At 37.4% G+C, this 22759-nt stretch overlaps 1 protein-coding gene across 1 annotated transcript; it reads right to left on the minus strand.

Moving 5' to 3' along the window:
* Window positions 1-1932: 1932 nt before the first annotated feature.
* Window positions 1933-22696, minus strand: MS4A5 (membrane spanning 4-domains A5; the record flags this gene model as incomplete). Its single annotated transcript, XM_080817109.1, has 5 exons — window positions 1933-2028; window positions 14452-14604; window positions 16355-16411; window positions 18965-19093; window positions 22544-22696. The coding sequence occupies 5 exons, from the start codon at window positions 22694-22696 to the stop codon at window positions 1933-1935; spliced, it is 588 nt and encodes a 195-aa protein (XP_080673235.1).
* Window positions 22697-22759: the final 63 nt, after the last annotated feature.

The raw sequence follows: 22759 nt of genomic DNA on the forward strand, positions 1-22759 counted from the left end.
GATGACAGAAGGAAGATCCCTAATACTTAGCAGGTGGTTCAGTCAGCGGAAGGAAATGTGATGTACGGCAGCCGTCTCCCTGTGTGGCCTGGGAATCTCCCAGAGTCCTTGAGGCTCTCTTAGGGTGTCTGTGACCTCAAAACAGCTCTTAAAATAATACCAAGACTTTAGTTCCCCTTTCCACAAGTTTACAGCAGTCATCTCCACAGGCTACAGAACGTGAGCTATCACATCAGACTGCATGCAAAAGCAGTCACCAGAATCTAGTTGCCTTCTGTTACACATGAAGAAAACCCATTGGAATCATCTAGAGATCTTTAGAAACCATTGATGCCGGGCTCTCACCACATTCTTTTTTAAAATTTATTTTTATGTTTTTATTATGTTCAGTTAACCAGCATATAGTACATCATAAGTTTTTGTTGTAGTGTTTAACGATTCATTTTGCATATAACACCCAGTGCTCATCCCAGTACGTGTCCTCCTTAATACCCATCACCCGGTTACCCTATCCCTCCACTCCCTCCTTTCTGTAACTCTCACCACATTCTGACTTAATTGCTGTGGGGTGGTATCTGGTGCATTTGGGGGTGGCGGGAGGGTGAGTTATTAAATTTCCTCCAGTGATTTGAATGTGCAGTAAAGTTAAATTGGCCTTTTTTTTCAATGGGTATAAAGTTTTTGTTATGCAAGATGAGTAAGTTCTAGAGATCTACTGTACAACAGAGTACTTAGTTACGAATACAGAATTATACACTTTAAAATATGTTAAGAAGATAGATCTCATTTAAGTGTTCTCATCAAAAAACAAAGAAGCAAAGTCCCACAAAAGATCACAAGAAAATTTTGGAGCTGATGGATATGCTCATTTATGGTGTTGGCCATCAGGGGAGTACATACACATTAAATGTGTGCATTTGTTTGTAAAGAAACTATAATTAAAAACAATTAAAAATAAAAGAATGTTAAGTAAGCTACAAAAATTTGTAAAATTTTTTTTACAAATTTGTAAAACCATGTGTCAGTGTGACTCTTCACACTCACATTTTTTTATTTTGGAAAATAACAGTTATGTTAATAAAAGCTTACTTGTATTAATGTGTAATGAAACTTCAATAATTTTTTTGTGCGTAAAGGGGTTCTGAGACCAAGAGTCCAAGAGACATTGGTATGCTGTTGTAGGGATTAAGACCCTAGACTCTAGAGCCAGACTTGCCTGTTGATACCATGGCTCTGCCGTTGTAGGCTTTGGCACCTGGGGCACTTTGCTTACCTTTTCTAGGCTTCAGCTTCCTTGTCCATGAACTGTGTATAATAATAAAATTTACCTCTTAGACTTTTTGTGAGGTTCAGTGAGTAAAACACAAAAAACACTTAACACGGTACCTGGAATGTTATAGTGGCTTTAACTAATCTATGCCCTCCTTGTTACTATTTTAGTTGTTATGAGTGACTCACATTGGTGATTTTGCAGTAACAGTGCAAAATCTGTAGGCCAAGCCGTTCTTCCAGCCAACTGATTTTTGCACACAACCATGGTATAGGAGCCACTAGGTCGTGTCTTGGAGAAATCAGCAGGAGATGTCATAGACCTGGTCACTCCACACCGTGCTCTTTGGTTCATTTCTCTGTAGAGTGGCAACACTACATTGCTGCCCTTCCGTTCAGAGCACGAATGACTAAGGGAGGAGGTGACACTGAGATGACTGACATGTGACTTGGGGAGAGGAAGAGATGGCATTGCAAAGAGGCAGGATGTATTTTATCAGCCAAAATGTTCCCAGACTCCCCCTCTCTTAAGTCACTCCTCTTTGCTTCCCACAGTTGCCAGCCTTAAGATTCTATGTTCCTTCTGACTTTTTCTCACAAACATAGTTCACCTCTTGATGATATTATAGCACATCTTTATTCCCACGGTGATATTCAGCACCATTAGTCACAACAATAAAAGGGTCTCCTCATAACTGAGAAAGACAGAGAGATGAATAATTCAGTAATGCTGAAGGCCATCAACATAATCAAAATTCCCTGTAACAGAAGAAGAAGGAAAAAGAAGAATCATGATATTAGCACAATAATGGTTTTTTCTGAAGCCAATGAGGTAAAAATTCCCGGTTAAGAAAAGCTTTCTCCCGCATGTCTCAGGTATATCTGACTCTTGTAGAGGATCATGAGAGCATACAGCCGTTGCAGCACAGGAGAGCACAGCACGGCTCGGGACAGCACATTATTTTCTTAGAGAAAGTCAGGCAACACAATCCACTTTCTATATCATGTGCCAGAAATGCCCCCATTTCATGAATATATACAATACAAAGAAATAATTTCAAAAAGTGGTCTGTTCAAACCATAGGAGACTCTTAATCTCACAAAACAAACTGAGGGTTGTCGGGGGAGGGGGGTCGGGAGAGGGGGGTAGGGCTATGGACATTGGGGAGGGTATGTGCTATGGTGAGTGCTGTGAAGTGTGTAAACCTGGCGATTCACAGACCTGTACTCCTGGGGCTAATAATGTATTATATGTTAATTAAAAAATTAAAAAAAATTTTAAAAAGAGGTCTGTTGAAGGAGAAAGAAACATTAAGAAATAGAAAAAAAATAGAAGCAGAACTAGAAAAGGAAAAGAAAAGAGGGGAAAAACCCTACAGGTACAGGCAAAAGAGGAACATGTAGAAAAAGACACAGAAATAAGCATAGGCGAATAGGACCTTCTTCTGTTCTTTTTATCATGGCTAGAGGCCGTTTTCAAATGCTTTCAGCTTGGCAACAGAGAGCGTGAATAGGATACACACCTTGTTAGGAGCCCAGAGGCTGGACACACAAGTGTTTTGCCAGTGAATGTTTGTAAAAGTTTGTGAAGGTCAATATGGTTAATATTCTGTCCTGCAACTGTATCTACATTTTGAGTATACGTTGAAATTTTGTTCATTTTAGAGTCACATTGTTTTTAATGGCCGCATAATATCTCATGGTATAGTTGCCATAATTCATTTATTCTTTAGTGACAGGAAATTATTTCCTTTTCCTCCTCTAATGTTGTGTTTGTTCATTAATGCTCTGAATGATGCTGCAATAAACGTTCTTGTTCATATGCTCTTATATGTAGGTGTTTAATTGCTATGGAGATAGCTACCTGGATCTCTTTCATATAAGTAAACACCTCCTTGCTTTCTAAAATGGTAGTAACATTTCAGATTTCTGCCACTGATACACAGAACATCACTGTCACCATTTCCCTACCTGTGATAATTTTTATAGCTTTAATTTTTACCAATCTAATGAATGTATCTTTGTCCACGAGTAATTTAATTGGCATTTCCCTGACTACTAGTGAATTTGAGTCTCACTCTGAGTCTATTTGGCCACCACGTTTGCATTTTTGTAAATTCCTTCCTCATAATCTCATCCATTTTTAAAATTGTGTTCTTGACTTTTTGTCAGTTATATTCCTTCTTTGTATATAAAAGCATTGAAACTGCTATTATCTCCTTTACAAATATTTTCCACTTTTTAAAAAAATATATGTATTTTACCCTTTTTTGATTTCCAGATCAACATATATTATACATTCCCATCACCCCAGTAAGTTTGCTTGTGTCGATTCCCAGTCAGCGCCCCTCCCCACCCAAAGGCAACCACTATTCTGATTTCTAACACCATTTAATAACTTTTCCTGTTCATTTTTGTATCTGAATTTGTTCATTCAGTTTAGTGGACTGAGGTTCATCCATGCTCTTGCATGTATCAGCAGTCTGTTTTCTTTCTTGTTTCTCAGTAATATTCCATTGTTTGAATAATCAGTTCCTGTAGTCACTCTGTTGTTGATAGACATTTGAATTATTCCTAGTTTTTAACTGTTATGAATAGGTTTTCTGTGAACATTCTTGTATATATTGTTGAGACATAAAATGGGCCTGATTAGCTTTGATAAAAACTACCAAATAGTTTTCCAAGGTGGTTGAGCCATTTTACATTCCCGTCAAAAAGGTATAAGAATTCCATTTGTTTCACATTCCTGCCAACATTGGGTTTTGACAGTCCTTTTCATTGAAGCCATTCAGGTGTGCATGCAAACATTGTGATTTTGAATTTGCATTCCTCTGGTAACTAATAATGTTGAGCACATTTTTACATGCTTCCTGGCTGTTGGCATATCATTTTTTTTTTAAGATTTTATTTATTTATTTGGCAGACAGAGATCACAAGTAGGCAGAGGCAGGCAGAGAGAGAAGGGAAGGAAGCAGGCTCCCTGCTGAGCAGAGAGCCCCACGCGGGGCTCGATCCCAGGACCCTGGGACCATGACCTGAGCCAAGGCAGAGGCTTTAACCCACTGAGCCACCCAGGTGCCCCCTGTTGGCATATCTTTTATTGTGAAGTGTTTGTTCAAGTCCTACTCATTTTTTTGGTCTTTTTATTATTGACACTCAGGAGTGCTTAATATATTCTGGTTATGGGTCTCCAGTCAGATATATGCCTTGAGGAGATTATATCCCATTCTGTGCCTTTCCTTTTCCTTTTCCTTTTCCTTTTTTTAAAAAAATTGAAATGTAATTGACATGTAACATTGTGTAAGTTTAAGGCGAGCAGTCTGTTGATTGCAAGCATTTTATGTTGCAGTATGATTATCACTGTGGCATTAGCTAACACCTCTCTCATGTCATGTGATTATCATTTCACTTTCTGTGATAGGAAAAATTTAAGATCTCATCTCTTTGTAACATTGAAGTATAATGATACAGTATCGTTAGCAACAAGCACAATGCTGTGCATTAGAGCTCCAGAACTTTTTCATCTTCCAATTGGAAGTTTGTATTCTTTGACAAACATCTGTCCCAATTCTCTACCCCACAGCCCCTGGTAACCACCATTCCACTCTGTTTTTATGAATGTGGCTTTTTAAGATTCCACATGTAAGTGATAATTGTACAGTATTTGTTTTCCTCCATCTAGCCAGATGGAGATCTCATTTAGCATAATATCTTTTTTAAAAAGATTTTATTTATTTATTTGACAGACAGAGAGATCACAAGTAGGCAGAGAGGCAGGCAGAGAGAGAGGGGGGAAGCAGGCTCTCTGCCGAGCAGAGAGCCCAATGCAGCGCTCGATCCCAGGACCCTGGGATCATGACCTGAGCCAAAGGCAGAGGCTTCACCCACTGAGCCACCCAGGTGCCCCTAGCATAATATCTTTAAAGTTCATTCACATTGTTGCAAATGGTAGGACCTCCTTCTTTCTTGTCGCTGAATAACATTCCATTGTAAATGTACCACATATACATCCATTGATGCTTAACTTGTTCCCATGTTTTCGTTGTTATAAATAATGCTCCAAAGAATATGAAGATGTTCCTATCTCTTTGAGTTAGTGTTTTCTCTTTTTTCTGATAAATACTCAGAAGTGGAATTGCTGGATTTTATAGTAGTTTTACTTTTAATTTTTTGAGGAGAGGGTCCTCAAGATATGGAGGCATATTGTTTTCCACAGTGGCTGTACCAATTCCCATTCCCAACACTAGTGCACAAGGGTTCCCTTTCCTCCACAACCTCGCCAACACTAGTTATTTCTTGTCTTTTTGATAATGGCCTTCTAACAGATGTGATATTTCATTGTGGTTGTGATTTGCATTTTCCTGATGACTCATGGTACTGAGCATCTTTTTGTGTACCTGTTAACCATCTGTTACATCTTCTTCAGAAAAATGTATATTCAGGTCCTCTGCTCATTTTTTAATTGTTTTTTTTTTTTCTCTTCAGTTGTACAAACTCTTTATATATTTTGCTTAGTAGATATATGATTTGTAAATATTTTTTTCCTATTCTGTAAGCTGCATTTTCATTTTATTGGTGATTTCCTTTGTTGTACAGAAGCTTTTTAGTTTGATGTAGCCCCACTTGTTTATTTTGCTTTTATTGCTTTTACTTTGGGTGTCAAATCCAAAAAAATCATTGCCAGGATGGATATCAAATAGTTTACTACCTGTATTTTCTTCCAGGAGTTTTATGGTTTTAGGTCTTACATTCAAGTCTTTAATCTATTTTTAATTGATTTTTGTATACGGTGTAAGATAGTGGTCTAGTTTCATTCTTTTGTGTGTGGCTGTTTAAGTTTCCTAATACCATTTATTGAAGAGACTGTCCTTTCCCTATCATATACTTTTGGCTCCTTTGTTGTAAATTAATTGGCCATGTATGATTGGGCTTATTTCTGGACTCTCTATTCATTCCACTGATGTGTGTGTCTATTTGTATACTAATACCATGCTGTTTTGATAACGATAGCTTTGTAGCATAGTTTGAAATCAGGAAATGTGATGGTTTCAGCTTTGTTCTCTTTCTTTCTCAAGACTGCTGTTGCTATTTGGGGTCTTTTGTGGTTCCATAAAATTTTCAGAGAAAAATGCCATTGGCGTTTTGATGGGGATTGCGTTAAATCCGTAGATTCCTTTGGGTAGTATGGACATTTTAACAATATTAATCCTTCCAATCCACGAACAGGGGATATCTTCCCATTTCTTTGTATCTTCAGTTTCTTTCATCAGTGTCTTAAAGTTTTTAGTATACAGATCTTTCACTTCCTTGATTAAATTTTCTCTTAAATACTTTATCTTTTTTGATGCAGTTGCAAATGTGATTGTTCTCTTAATTTCTTTCTCATGGCTCTTTATTTTATAGATGTGCAAGTGATTTTTGTATATTGATTTTTGTATCCTGTAATCTTATTGAATAAATTACTAGTTCTAATAGTTTTTTTGGTGGAGTATTTAGGGTTTTCTAGGTATAATATGTCCTCTGCAAAGAGAGATATTTTTACTTTTTTCCTTTCTGATTTGGATGCTTTTTCTTTGTTCTCTTCCCTTCCCCTTCCTCTTCCTTCTTTTTTTCTTTTTCTTCCCTCAATTGCTCCGTACTGCGTGCTCTTGTACTATGTTGAATAGAAATTAAGAGACTAGGCATCCTTGTCTTGTTCCTGATTTTAGAGGGAAATCTTTTGGCTTTTCACTGTTTAGTATCGTGTTAGCTGTGGAGTTGTCATACATGTCCTTTATAATGAGGTATGCTTTTTATCTCAGTGTGTTGAGAATTTAAATTTTTTCAGGTTGAATTTTGTTAGATTCTTTTTCTGCATCTATTGAAATGGTCATATGATTTTCATTCTTCATTGTGTTGATGTGGCGTATCCCATTTATTGATTTGTGTATGTTGAACCATCCTTGCGTCCCTCGAATAAATACCACTTGATAAGTGTATGAGACTTTGGGGGCACTTGGGTGGCTCAGTTGTTAAGCGTCTGTCTTTGGCTCAGGTCGTGATCTCAGGGTCCTGTGATCAAGCCATGCGTCGGGCTCCCTGCTCAGCAGGGACCCTGCTTCTCCCTCTCCCAGTCCCCCTGCTTATGTTCCCTCTCTCACTTTCTGTCAAATAAATAAATAAATTCTTTAAAAAAATAGTGTATGAAGCTTTTAATATACTATTGAATTCAGTTTGCTAACAAATGTGTAGAGGATTTTTGTGTATATGTTCATCAGTGATATTGTCTTGCAATTTTCTTTTCTTGCAGTGTAGTTGTCTGGTGTTGGTGTGGGTAGTCCTGGGCTTATAAAATGAATTTGGATCCTTCTTTTCTGTTTTTGTTTTTGTTTTTTGTTTTTTTTTTTTTTTTGAAGAGCTTAAGGATTGGCATTAATTCTTCTTTAAATTTCTCGTGGAATTCACCAGTGAAGCCATCTGGTTCTGGACTTTTCTCTTTTGGGAGTTTTTGATTACTGACTCGGTATTCTGTGCTCAGGACTAGTAATTACTGTGTTCAGGACTAATTTGCCAATACCAGTTGTTTTCAGTTTTTGTTAGTCTGCTATCTTTACTTCAACTTTATTTTTAAAAAACATCTTCACTGGACATAGAATTCTGGATTGACAGTATTTTATTTCGTCAGTTTAAAATGTCATTCCACTGTTTTCTGGCCCCTATCAGTTTACCTTTGTCCCTTTGATGGTATTTACCCACCACCCCCCCAGCTTCTTTTTATGTTTTGCTCTTTATATACTTCCCCCCCAGAAATCTGAGTATTGTGTGCTGTATGTAGTTTTCCTTGTATTTTCCTGCTTGTGGTTCATGTCCTGTCTTTGATTGCTTTACAAAATCATTAGCCATTCTCTCTGTGAGCACTGGCCTGTGCTACATTTTCATTTTCTCTTTTGTAGTTCTTCAGTTGTATATAGGGCACATTTTTTCCATTCTTCTCCATATGTCCCTTATGTTTGTTCTTTCTAATGTTTTATATCATTTTTTTCTCTTCAGGGATTAGTCTTTGTATTTTATGCTGATTCTCTCCCTGTGTGTTTCTGAAGTGTCTAATACACGGTTTGCCCCATCTGCTGAGGGCTTAGTTTCAGTTCTATAAATTCCAATGACTTCTTTCTAATGGGTGTCAGTCTCCCATAATATTCTGTGACTTGTTCTCTTCTCTCTTAGAAATAACAGCCATGTTTATTGTCAAGTTTATATCTGATGACCCTATCATCTGGGTCACCTCTGAGTGGTTTCTATCACTGATTTATTTTTTTAAATATTTATTTATTTATCTTAGAATGAGAGAGAGAGAGTGGGGAAAGGGGCAGATTGAGAGAGAGAGAGAAAGAGAATCTTGAAGCAGACTCCCCGCTGAGCACAGAGCTTGAAGTGGGCCTCAATCTCAGGATCCTGAGATCATGACCTGAGCCAAAACCAAGAGTCAGACACTTAACCGACTGAGCCATCCAGATGCCCTGATTATTTTGTTTTTGTTTTTCAATTGTTCAGTCCTATCTTCTGGTATGACTAGTTTGTTATGTTTTGTTTTACACTTAATAATAAATGTAATATGCAAAAAAAATGGTAGAAATCCTAAATTATGTTATCTTCCTCTGGGGATGAATTAATTTTCTTCCATCAGACAGATTAAGAGAAGGTTACCATGATCAAAATAACTCAAGAATGAATTTCAGTTTCATGAGGCTGGTCTGTTTCCTTTGTCCTTAGTTCTAGGGTGTAGTCTTTCTTCAGAAGTGAAATTTGTGGATGTTTACCAGACTCCACTCCTCCTCTTGGTGGACTCTGGACAATGTGTGTGTGTCTGCAGTATTCTTCTCGGCTGCCAAAATCTCTTCTTGGCCTCTTAGCCTCTTAGCTTCCTATACACTTCTGAGCTTTTAATCCTACACATCTTAGGTGTCAGCAAATAACTTGTGGAGGAAAGTGATGGAGAATTTTGAATTTTGGGTTTAGTTCAACGTGTACAATTCTTATAGGATCCTTGCACTTTAAATCCTGGCTGCCCTGGTTTCTTTTGTTTGTATTCAAACAGTTGGAAATTTTTTGTTATTTTAATAAGCTTTTAATAAAAGTGATTTTTACTAGAGAGCTGCTCTAAGTTACTCTGTCACAACCAGAAAAAAAGGATTTGTATATGTTACTATTCCTATAAATGCCCTTTGCTAGTATTTTCAGGAAACCAATCATTGGCTATTTTGAGCCTTTCTAATGTGTTCATGATTTATTTATTTATTTACTAGTTTCTGCTCTAATCATTATATATTAATTCCTTTGTTCTTCTTTCTTTGGGCTAATTTTCTCTCCTTTAACCCCTGAGATTAATATTTGGGCCATTATTTTTCAAAGTTTCATATTTTATAGTTTCTATATTTCTGAACTATGAATTGCCTTAAAAATATTGCTTTACCTTCTACCCTCAAGTTTTTGAGTTTTCACTTCATATTGTGATTTCTTCCCTGATCCAATAATTCCTTTGAAGCCTACTTCTTAATATCCAACCACACAGGCTGAAATTATTTTTATCATTGTTTATTGTTTTATTGCATAGGATATACACTAGGACTTCAGCCTTTGGTATGAATCTGGAATTGTCTTGTTTACCAATATATAGTCATCTTCTGTTGGCATGTGTTACAAAAATGTGTATTCTTCATTGTTGGGTATAATAGACTAAATATATCTCTTAGTTCTAGTTTTTTACTTTTGATGATACCGTTAAGTACTAAACCATATCGAAGTCTAAAATCCTTCAAACCTTCACCCTCTTCTCAGGGAAAACTCAGTCCTTAGCAAAGACAAATAACAAAAACACCATTTGCTCCCTTCTCTACTTATATGTTAATGCTGACTGGTATTTTAAATACTTTATTTTTAATCTCAATATATATTATCGTTACTGCATTACACAAGCAGTATTCACTTGTATTTGTCCACACGTTTATCTCATCCTTTGTTCTTCATTCCTTCTTGCATCTCATTGTGCTGTCAATTTCTTTCTACCTGGAGTTCATTCTTTATTCCATTAATTCTAGTCTGCAGGAGGCAAGCTCAATATTTGTATCTCTAAAAATTCTTCATTTCACTTCATTCTTGTAAGATTATTTTTCTTCTCTTTTTTCTGTTTCAAGTTTTTATTTAAATTCTAGTTAGTTAACATACAGTGTAATATTGGTTTCAGCAGTAAAATTCACTGATTCATCATTTACATATAACACCCAGTGCTCATCACAACAGGTGCCCTTCTTAATCCCCATCCCCCACTTAGCCCAGCCCCCACCCACCTCCCTCCAGCAACCCTCAGTTTTTTCTCTATAGTTAGAAGTCTGTTTCCTGGTCTGACTCTCTCTTTATTTTCCCTCCTTTGTTCATCTGTTTTGTGTCTTAAGTTCCACATATGAATGAAATCATACGGTATTTGTCTTTCTCTGACTTATTTTGCTTAGCATACTACACTCTAGCTTCACCCACGTCATTGCAAATGACAAGATTTTGTTCTTTTTTGTGGTTGAGTAATATTCCATTGTGTGTTTGTGTGTATGTGTATATATACACACATCACAGTAATGGGTAGTGAATAATAGAGGTTACTGGTTGGCAGTTATTTTTTTCAGAACACTGAAGATATTGTTCAGTCTTCTGGCTTTTATTGTTGCTTTTGAGAAGTTAGGTATCAGTCCAGTTGCTTCTACTTTTTCCTTTGGTGATTTTCATAGTTTTTTTGTTTTTTTATTTTTTCAGTTTTAATTAAGATTACCGAGAATTGATAATGAAAAGAAACCATGATTTGAAAAATAACTGCACTTTGAGTCAACAAATTGATAAAGTGTACCAAAGCATGATATGCAAAACCAAATATCTAAGTTCAAGATTTTAACATAAGATGTCTCAGGGCTTTATGTTCAAAATAAGGCCACGGAGAGATGTTTTTATGCTAATTCCATGTGAATCCATGTTTTCAAAAAATTAGACCATTGACTCCGCAACTCATCTAGTTCACAAATCTAACCAATTCCCTTCCAGACTACTGTTACTCTCCCCCAAAGTTACCTTATGACTCCTCCAACTGAAGAATTCCTATAAATGTCCTTTTCCATTTCCCCCTATTGTGTCTGAGACCCTGTGCTCTCCCTTGATTGCAAATTTAATAAATTCAGCTTTTAACTGCAATGGTGGCCCACCAAAGGACCACCATTCCTGGTGGTCTTTGAAGGTGCTAAACAGTCACAGAGGCCCCAGAGAGGTCTAGTCAGACTTTTCATGATTATGGTTCTGGTCTGTTGACTCATTTAGTGCCTATTCCATCGACTGCCTATGAGCAACCCTGTCCAGGGTTTACACATCTATGTTGATGAGGCAAGTCCAGCACTTTTTATTAGATAGGGTCATTTTATTTGTCCTAGGAATCAGGTTTCCCAGGACTTTTTCATTATCCCTTCATATCTATTCTTGTTTCCTTTCCTCTTGGTAGGGTAGGGGTGAAGAAAAGGATGGTCTGCCGAAGCTTTGCCGCTAACCATCCTGTCTATCTGCCTTTTCTCTATATTTTTGTGTATCTATAAAAATAAATCCTGGGAAAGGAGTTATGTCTTATTAGCCAGCCACCAGGACTAATAAGTGTCTCTTTGACTAATATTCTTTCTAGGACCAATTATCTTGGATTACTTATTAAAATCTTTTAAAAAACTTCTCCAGTCTTATCTATATGTAGGAAATTGGCTGTAGGAGAGACTCCTCTTCACATATTCTACCTGTATTGTTTCTTGTGTCAGCAGGCAGGGGTGGGTTTTCCAAGGCCTTCACTGTCCCTATTACCTTCTTACTTCCTGGTAATCACTGACTAAATTCTCCAAAATTCTGTATTATATCTTGGCAAATGAATTGACTTTCGTTCTGATAACTCTGATTATATGATAAATTTAGCAGTTTTTTTCCACTAACAGATGTGGACTACTTTTCCTTGCCAGCCGTCTACTTAATCATTCTTTGTGACCTTAGGTAGGTGATTGGTTATTTTGGAGACATCATCAGGGAAAGAATACACTTGAGCCTTGCTGGAGAAGATCTTACTAAAATCAGCACCACCATCACCACCATTACCTCACTTATTACAGACATTAAGCTGTTGTCCTCTAGAAACTTTACAAAAGTAAATGGTCCAAAAGATAGGACTATCTAATACATATGTGGCCCAAACTTCTCAGAATTAGGAACTAGACCACTTCCACTCAAGGTGACTGGAATAAAACTAACTCCGTCAAAATGACCAATGCCATTGGGGCGCCTGAGTGGCTCAGTGGGTTAAAGCCTCTGCCTTCGGCTCAGGTCATGATCTCAGGGTCCTGGGATCGAGCCCCACATCGTTCTCTCTGCTCAGCGGGGAGCCTGCTTCCCCCCTCTCTCTGCCTGTCTCTCTGACTACTTGTGATCTCTGTCTCTCTCTCTCTGCACCGAGTAAATAAATAAAATCTTTAAAAAAAAAATGACCAATGCCATTGATGATGATGGGCTTATACTCTTAGCTCTTTTATCTCCTCTATGCTAATTCAAGGTTCTGGATTATTGGTAGACAATTCTACCAACACATCACTACCAGGACAGCCTTCTTGAAAATCTGTATTGTCATTTTCCTTCATTCACTCATGCTGACAGTAAGGGACAAAAACTCCTGAAACGGATCCAAGAAGAAATAGGAAAACTAAATAAACTAATAACAGGTAATTTAAAAACAAAACAAAACAACAACTTCCCAGAAAGAACAGCCCAGACCTAGGAGACTTTACCAGTGAAGACTTCTAGATGTTTATGGAAAATTCAACATAATTTTTCTCAAACTTTACCAAAAAGTATAAAATGAAGCAATAATTTCTAACTCCTGCTATAATGCAATATTAACCAGACACAAAAAAACCCCAAAGATATCACAAGAAAAGATGAGAATAGACCAATATCCCTTATAAAGATGCAAAAATCTTTAACAAAGTACCAGAAAATTGAATCCAACAACATATTAAAAGAAATTATACAGCATGACTGAGTGGGAATAATCCCAGGAATGTAAGGTTTATTTAAGATAAAAAAGTCAGTCCATGTAATTGCACCATAACAATAGAACAAGGAACAAAAATGACATGATCATCTCAGTTGATACAGAAAAAGCATTTCACTAAATTCAACACACTTGGAAAATATGTTCAACAAGCTAGGAAGAGAAAAAACTTCTTCAGCCTGATCAAATCCATCTAAAAAACCCTCAGCCACCATCATACTTTATGGTGAAAGACAAGATGTTTTCCTTCTAAGTACAGGAAAAAGATGAGGAAGGGATATCTGCTCTTGCAACTGGGATATTTTACTTCTACGAATACTCCCTTTTCCTTAGGTGATTGGTAACGTTCCAGCTTTCCTGACAAATTTTGATGGGTCTTGATGACTAATTTTTCTCTCCATGTAGATTTACATCTTTTACATTCCCTTAAACTAATCCTAGTGGTGTTATGGAAAGAACAGAAATGAATGCCTGTTTTCAGTATATGCCATGTTTTATCAGAAGCCCAGTCTAAATATTCGAGCCAAAATCAAAACCATAAAAACATTCCACTTATGACTCTAACGTATATCTGGGACTATGAATTGCTACCATACTGCGATACCTGCATTTTTCTTCCTGTATCACTCTACCTTTTATATTATACTCATTGTTGTACATGTTTTATCTTCTCTACCCATTTGTGAACTCCGAAGTTGGGAGTTGTAATGTGTTTATTTTTCTATTCCACAATGCCTGATATAACCTATCAGATATTATGATTTCTATAAATGTTTTTTTTAAAGATTTTATTTATTTATTTGACAGACAGAGATCACAAGTAGGCAGAGAGGCAGGCAGAGAGAGGGTGAAGCAGGCTCCCCGCCGAGCAGAGAGCCTGATGCGGGGCTTGATCCCAGGACCCTGAGATCATGACCTGAGCCGAAGGCAGAGGCTTTAACCCACTGAGCCACCCAGGCGCCCCTCTATAAATGTTTGTAAATAAAAAGAAAACACGTATGTCGACACCAGTATTTGGATTTTGCTGATTAGTTGCTAATAAATCTTTATGATTATACCCATTACTCCTCGCCATAAAAATGCAGCATACTCACAATGAATAGGGTAGCAACAGCCTGACACTGAGTAACTGTTTCAGTGTAGCCACAAAAGAAGTGTTGATCTAGAATGAGACCAAATATGAGGAGAATGACTCCAGCTAATGCTCCCAGGGCACTGAGAAAATTCATTAGTCGGCTCAGCTTCACCTGAAAGAGATGAAGACCATAACACTGAGTCTACAGACTAGAAGCAATGGTGGGGGAGATTGGAGGGAGGATTTTAGTCACAGCACTGCAATGCCACAAAGCAGCTGTGTGATCATATATGAGACACTTCACCCCTTCTGGCTTCAGGCTGTCAGCCAGAGAATGAGGGAATCCAGTGAACTTTCAATAACCCTTCCATCCCCCACAATCTGTACCTAAGTTAACTCCCATTTAGTTGTGGGGAGGGGTGCACACTTAGGCATAGCCACATCGCACTGCACGTTGATGCTCTGATAAAAGTCATGACCTATTTACATTTTTGTTTTATGACTCTGTTTAAGTAAACATTGTATTTCTTTGCAATTTTTATTTCTTCCTTAAATTTCAAAACTGCAGGAGAACTGCTGTGTTGGAAATAATTTATTGGCTTGTTAATATCTCACATTTTTGAGTCCTTGAGAAAAGTAAAAATATTCTACATATAATTTACCTGTAAGGGTACCTTCTGCATTCATTAACACTGTATTGTTTATTTTGAACTTCTGCTTATAAGGTTTATTTCATTAATTAAATTATTTATTTTTTAAAAATTTTTTTATTTCTTTTCAGCGTAACAGTATTCATTGTTTTTGCACCACACCCAGTGCTCCATGCAATCTGTGCCCTCCCTAATACCCACCACCTGGTTCCCCCAACCTCCCACCCCCCGCCCCTTCAAAACCCCCAGGTTGTTTTTCAGAGTCCATAGTCTCCCATGGTTCACCTCCCCTTCCAGCTTCCCTCAACTCCCTTCTCCTCTCCATCTACCCTTGTCCTCCATATTATTTGTTATGCTCCACAAATAAGTGAAACCATATAATACTTGACTCTCTCTGCTTGACTTATATCAGTCAGCATAATCTCTTCCAGTCCTGTCCATGTTGCTACAAAAGTTGGGTATTCGTCCTTTCTGATGGAGGCATAATACTCCATAGTGTATATGAACCACATCTTCCTTATCTATTCATCCGTTGAAGGGCATCTAGGTTCTTTCCACAGTTTGGCGACTGTGGCCATTGCAGCTATAAACATTGGGGTACAGATGGCCCTTCTTTTCACTACATCTGTATCTTTGGGGTAAATACCCAGCAGTGCAATTGCAGGGTCCTAGGGAAGCTCTATTTTTAATTTCTTGAGGAATCTCCACACTGTTCTCCAAAGTGGCTGCACCAACTTGCATTCCCACCAACAGTGTAAGAGGGTTCCCCTTTCTCCATATCCTCTTCAACACACGTTGTTTCCTGTCTTGCTAATTTTGGCCATTCTAACTGGTGTAAGGTGGTATCTCAATGTGGTTTTAATTTGAATCTCCCTGATGGCTAGTGATGTATTTTTTAATTAGGTTGTCTTCACAGTGTGCCCGTCATGCGAGTCAAACTATGCTTTTCAAAGCGCTTGACAACACAGAAAGAATGAATGAATGAGTTACTGGAAAACTGAGACCGATTTTACCATTTGGCTTAGGAACTTGGCTTTTATTCTGTGCCTCAGTGTTTTTATATATAAAATAAGAAACTGGATGACCTAGAAAGCTCTTCTGGAACTGGTGTTTTATGATCCTATGGACAAAAGACCAGTGCTGTTGATTGGTATCACTACTTGACAGTTTGTGGAATTATAGTGAGTTAAAGATTTTCCAAATTCATTTTCAATGCTAGAATTATTTACTTCAAAGTTATAAATTTTTAGTGAAGGGGAAAATGTAACTCACCAGAGTTTTTGTGGTTTTTCTTTCCAATGCGACTAGGAAGGCTCCAGAATTAATGAACTATTAAAAAGGATAAACATTTTAGTAATGGGCTTGCTTAACTGCTGTTGAAGTGTTATCAGAGAATAAACTTCTATGTGTTTCATTAACATACCTTCCTTCCTAGTTCACATGATCCTTAGAGCAGTGAGCAGGGTGACAGGCCTGGTAAAATTGTCCACAAATGAGTAGTGGACAAAACATTGAACTAGAAATTAGCTTTAGCCTTAAAGATATGTTTGAACATGAGATTTTTCTTTTTTTCTTTTCTTTTCTTTTATTTATTTATTTATTTTTTTAAGCTTTATTGGGCTTGTTTTCTCATCTACCTTCCTTTTATAGCTGTTGTGGACTGAGCTTTGATATCATTCCACACTGGTGTCAAATCAATTCACAACCAATAAAATCAGATTCTGTCATTCTTATAAGAAACATCCTTCATACCCATTTGCAATCCAGTGTGTCCTGCCAGCTAATATGCTGGGCATTCTAGAAAAAACAAATGCCAAGAATTTTCATGGAGGTGAGTCTCATGTAGTACCATTATTATCTGGTAGAAATTCCAAATTGGACCACAGCACATGCATTTTTAAGTTTCCAGTCCCACTGCCTGGTATTTCTTCAGCCTCATCTCTTCACCCTCACTCTTACAGTCCTCAGGATAGAAAGTGTTCTCCCATACCTTGAGACTTTTGTTCATTGTTCTCCCTTGGCATGCAGCAAGATATCCCTACCCCTTATGCCCAGCCATTTCCCTCTCTCTACCATTCCCCACCACCCTTCCTCCATGTGTGCCCTCATCCTGATTAACCACCCATCCTTTAAAACTCAGCCAAGCTGGAGTGTCTCTGGGCATCTTCCCCTCCTTTTTGTAGGTGCCTTTCCTACAGTGGCAATTCCGGTGTCTGTCACCACTCTGATCACACCCTATGGTGATGACCTGACTCTCTACTTGAGAGACCTTGAGACTAAGAACTGTCTTTTCCCTGAATTCCCACACACAGTCCATTCTCTGGCACTAAACCAGGTGCTTAAATAATGTTTATTGAATGAAATTAAGTAAATGTCTCTGTGTAGCTCAAAGGTACATCTGAGAAGCCCTCCTTGTTTCTTGACTTCTCCAGAGTGTAAACTGATCTTTCATTTCTCCTTACACGAGTACTTCCTACACCTGTGTGATGTCATTTATCACATCACCCTGTAATGGCCTGTTTACATGTTTTCTTGCTGAACCTAGAGCCCTCTGGAGGAAGGACTCATATATTATTATTTTTGTTTGTTTATTTTTTCACCAGTTTTACTGAGATGTAATTGACATACGTTACTGTATAAGCTTAGGGCAAATGCTTAATAATTTGATCTACATATATTGTGAAATGATTATAACATGTTTACTTCATATCAATTATTTCATATAGATACAACTCACCCCTCCTAAAAGAAAGGGAAAGAAAGAAAAAGAGAAGAAAAAGAATATTTTTCTTTGTGATGAGACTCTTTTAAAATTGACTCTCTTAAAAAATGTTCATATATATCATACAGCAGTGTTAATGGAAGTCATCCTATTGTACAATGTATCCCTAGTACTTATTTATCTTATTACTAGAAGCTTGTTCCTTTTGATCACCACCCTCCGTCCCCTCTCTCCTCACTCTCTGCCCATGGTAACCTTAAATCTGAGCTCTTTTTCTATGAATTTTTTAGAATTCTGAATATCAGTGAGATCATGCAGTATTTGTCTTTCCCTGTCTGACTTACTTCACCTAGCATAATGCCCTTAAGGTCTAACCATGTTGTTGCAAGTGGCAGGATTTCTTTGTTTTATTTTTTTTATGGCAGTGTATACACACACACACACACACACACACACATATATACACATGCCCATATATATATATAGAGAGAGAAAGAGTTTTAATAATTCTATATATAGAATTTAACTTTATATATACACACATATGTATATATGTATATATGTATGTATACATATGTGTATACACATATGTATATATGTATGCATACATAGACACATGTATACACACACTTCTTTATCACCCATTCATCTTTTGATGGACACTTAGTTTGTTTACATGTCTTGACTTTTGTGACTAATGCTGCTATGGGCATGGACGTGCAGATATATCTCTGACGTAGGGTTTTCATTGCCTTTGGATGTATTCCCAAAAGGGAATTGCTGGATCATATGGTCATTTTAATTTTTGAGGAAACTTCATACTGTCTTTCATAGTGAGGGTCCATGTATTATTAACCTTTGGATCCTCATTGCCTTCCTCTACGCATCTGACTTATAATAGATAGCAACTCGTTTTTGAATGAACGAATGGACAATTGACATCAAGACCCAAGGGCATATCCCCAAAGGCACCTCAGGACCCAATGATGGAACATCAGTAACTCTGATGAATTAATGGGGAAGTAATTTCAACAAAGTTGATTTTTATTTTATCTTTTCAAAACATATCCTAAAACTGAATGCAGCTCATTTGGTATTTAAGAATTCCCTAGTATCCCTGTTGTCATGGCTTCAAATTGAATTCAGTTGACTATACTCACCAAAACAGAGCTCCAGAATGGATATCCTGAAACGAATATAAAAGGGAACCTGGGGTACGGATTTTCAAGGGTGAAAAGGAAAACAACTCCAAGAGAAAAGTTCATCACTCCAAACAGGATCTGCATAGCCTATAAGTAGAGGGATAAGGCATGGTAAGGAAAAAGCAAAGTGGTAGGTTTCCTTTTAAAAAATATACAGAATCTTCTTTGGGTTAAAAGGATTTGGTGATTACCTTCTTTTATAAATAGGGGAAGGATAGTAGAAGCCCCTTTATGTTGCTCCCAAGTGTTTTCTTGATTCCTTTATCTGATATTTGGTAACAGGTAAAATGATCTAAATTTGTGCTCTGGAAAATGTAGCCCATGGATTGGCAACATTAGGATCACCTGAGAATTAGAGATGCAGACTCTCAGGCTCTATAACCTATATCCTCTGCTTACTGAATAGAATCCCCAGGTTAGACCATGTCATACTCTCCAAGCAGCAGGGAAATGCAAAGCAAAATCACAAAACGGTAGGACCTCACTTCTGTTAAAATGGCTATCATCAAAAAGACAAGATAGCAAATGCTGGTGAGAATGTGGTGCATTGTTGGTGGAGATGTTTCATTATGGAAAAGAGTATGGAGATTCCTCAAAAAATTAAAAAAAAAAACACAAATAATGAAAAAAAAGTAGAGCAGTGGTTTGACCATTGCTAGGGAAGACCGGTGAGAGTGACATAGAGAATGGAAGGTGTGCCATGTGTGACTGTTTGTTCCCTGCCCTCTTACTCTCCACCTGCCTTCTGAGTCCTCTCATTTACTCCAATAGCAACGACGGCTTTTAAGTAGGTGAGTTTTGAAGGATATCCTTTTCTTCAAGTCCGAGTTTTGAGTAAGTTCAACTTAATAGCCACTATCCATTAATCTAAACTATTAAAATTGTTTTCTAACTGGCTTTTCTGCACCAGCTTCCTTTCTCTCTATTCCAATATTATGTCAGTGCTGAAGTAAGATCGCAAAACAGAACCAATCTGGTTACTCCTCTCAGTTTGTTTGAAACAATGCTCCCGAATCTGGTGCTTATCAAATTCGGAGAAGCATTTACAAAACACAGATTTCAACACCCCCCCCCCGCACCCCCCCCCCCCCTGCAACTCCCTCAAAACTCCTATTCTGTAGTTCTGGAACAAGGCCTGGAGACTTGGCATACACATTTTATAAAGCTTCTTAGGTGCATTGTTGATTTCACAGATTGGAAGCTACTTGTCAATATTATAAAGTCTAAGTAAGGATGGATATAAGATTCCTGGCAATTAGGTCTCCAAATTACCTTCCTGGTTGTTTCCTTTTCTACCCAAAATATTATTTTTCACATTTAAAATAAATGTTGGTAAAATATCCATAACAAAATTTACCATACATACGTACCATTTTACTTAAATTAATAGGCTTTATTTTAATTTATTTTTAATTTTTTTTAAAGATTTTATTTATTTATTTGACAGAAAGAGAGCACAAGCAGGGGGGCTGCAGAGGGAGAAGCAGGCTCACTGATCCTTTTGTCTCCATATTTTGGCCTTTCCAGAATGTCACATAGTTGAAACATAGTTGAAATCATATAGTTTGTTGTGTTTACAGGCTGGCTTCTTTCATTAGAAATGTGTATTTTAGGTTCCTCCATGTCTCTTCATGGCTTGTTGGCTTATTTATTATGAGCACTGAATAACATTCCCTTGTATGGATGTACTGCAGTGTATTTATCCATCCTGATTTTTCTTACTTCTTTTTTTGTTTATCTTTTAATCCTCTTAAAGCTTTCAAGTCTAATTTGCTCACTCCCAGCTCTCTTTTGTTATTCCCAAACTATGCTACCAGGAGCTCTTTACTCATGGTGCTTTCTCTATCTAGAATACTCTGCTTTCCTCCTCCTTTTTCATTTCTACTTATAAAATTACACCACTTCTTTAGTGTTCAGATTAAAGTCCAAATTTGCCATAACGTTGCCCCATTGCTTTTAGATAGAAGTGACTGTTCCCTTTCTGGGTTCCCCTGTCCCTCACCCCCAATCATTTATGGCTCTTATTAGATGCTATTGTGAAATGTGGTATTTAATATTGTTATTTTATTCTTTCTAAAGTATGCATTTATTCTCCTCAATGAGAGAAACTAGGTTGTATTTATTTCTATAACCCCTGTAGTGTCTAACATAGGTTTTTGGACATAGTTCAATCCATTTTTGTTAAAGTAATTTGAACTCTTTAGCGGGAGTTTCAGTACAATTATTATTTGAATAGATGCTAAAGCACTTTAGGCTGATGGCCCTTTTCTGCATGTCAATGGGCCACCTTTCTCTACATTTTTCCCCCCTGGAAAAAAAAATCAGTTTCTTTCTATTTTCCACTTTTGAAGGCTTGAGATTGAAATGACAAATATTTTGTAAGATATAGACACTATCACAGTCTTAAACATACTGAATCACATTTTCTGAAAGGAGGATTGGTAAATAAAAAATAATTAACAGTCGGAACGCCTGGGTGGCTCAGTTGGTTAAGCAGCTGCCTTCGGCTCAGTTCATGATCCCAGAGTCCTGGAATCGAGTCCTACATCGGGCTCCTTGCTCCGTAGGGAGCCTGCTTCTCCCTCTGCCTCTGCCTGGCACTCTGCCTGCCTGTGCTCGCTCGCTCGCTCTCCCCCTCTCTCTCTGACAAATAAATAAATAATATCTTTAAAAAAAATTAACAGTCATGAAATGGAGAAGTGTGTGGAGAGATGAGCATTTACAGTATAAGGGGATTTTCTGCAAAAGCCCCACATATAAAAATATATCATATTGTGAAACTGAATTCTGAGTCTTGATTGGGAAAATGTAAAACTGTAGAACTCAGTAACCCAGGATATAAAATCTGATCTATTGACTTCTACTTGATTTTCCCTTTCTTTTCTCTGAACTTAACTAGGAAAAAACTCCTAGGTCGTCAGTTTGGAGATTTTTACTTTAATTGCAGCTTATTTATTTTATATATTCATCTCCGTAGAACCTTGTACATAATTAGATAAGAAATGTGAGATATACTTCCTGAATTGGATGGAAATAAAAGTTGGAATTAGCTCTTACCTTGAAACATTGTGCCACCAGACATTTCTTTTCCTCTTCTTCTCCCCCATCCCTAGTTCAACTTCTGTTGCAAAGTTATAGAATCTATAACACCCTGCTGGGGGTGGCTGATTAAGCCCATGGTTCATAGACTGACTGAAAAAACAGAAATCTATTTCTCATGATTCTGGAGACTGAAAGTTTGAGATTAGGGTGCCAGCATGGTTGGGTTCTGGTGTAGACCCCTTCTGGGTTGTAGACTGCCAGCTTATCTTTTGTAACTTCACATAGTGGAAGGAGAGCTAGCTACCTCTATGACCTCTTCTTATAAGGGTACTAATCCCATTCCTGAGGACTTTATTGTCATGAACAATTACCCCCAAAGCCCCATCTCCAAACACCATTACTTTGGAATTATGTTTTCAACTATGAATTGTGGGGAACACAAACAGTCCATAACACACCCTCAGTAGAGTATACATTGGGGCAAATCTGACTTACCCCTAAGATTTTCATTTTTGTAGCAAGTGATTTTGGAAAAGGGCCGCTCATATCATAGGTTGTGGCTGTAAGTTCTGTTGACCGCAAGTCAGGAACGTTAATCTCTGGAGGAAATACCAGAAACACAGGATTGTGTGCAGAGTTTGAATCCATGATGGTGCAGTTGATATTTTGAAATGGAAAAATGTTCTTGATGGTACTTAAGTCTAGACCATG

The sequence above is a fragment of the Martes martes genome (genome assembly GCF_963455335.1).
Source record: "Martes martes genome assembly, chromosome: 10".
Lineage (NCBI taxonomy): Eukaryota > Metazoa > Chordata > Mammalia > Carnivora > Mustelidae > Martes > Martes martes.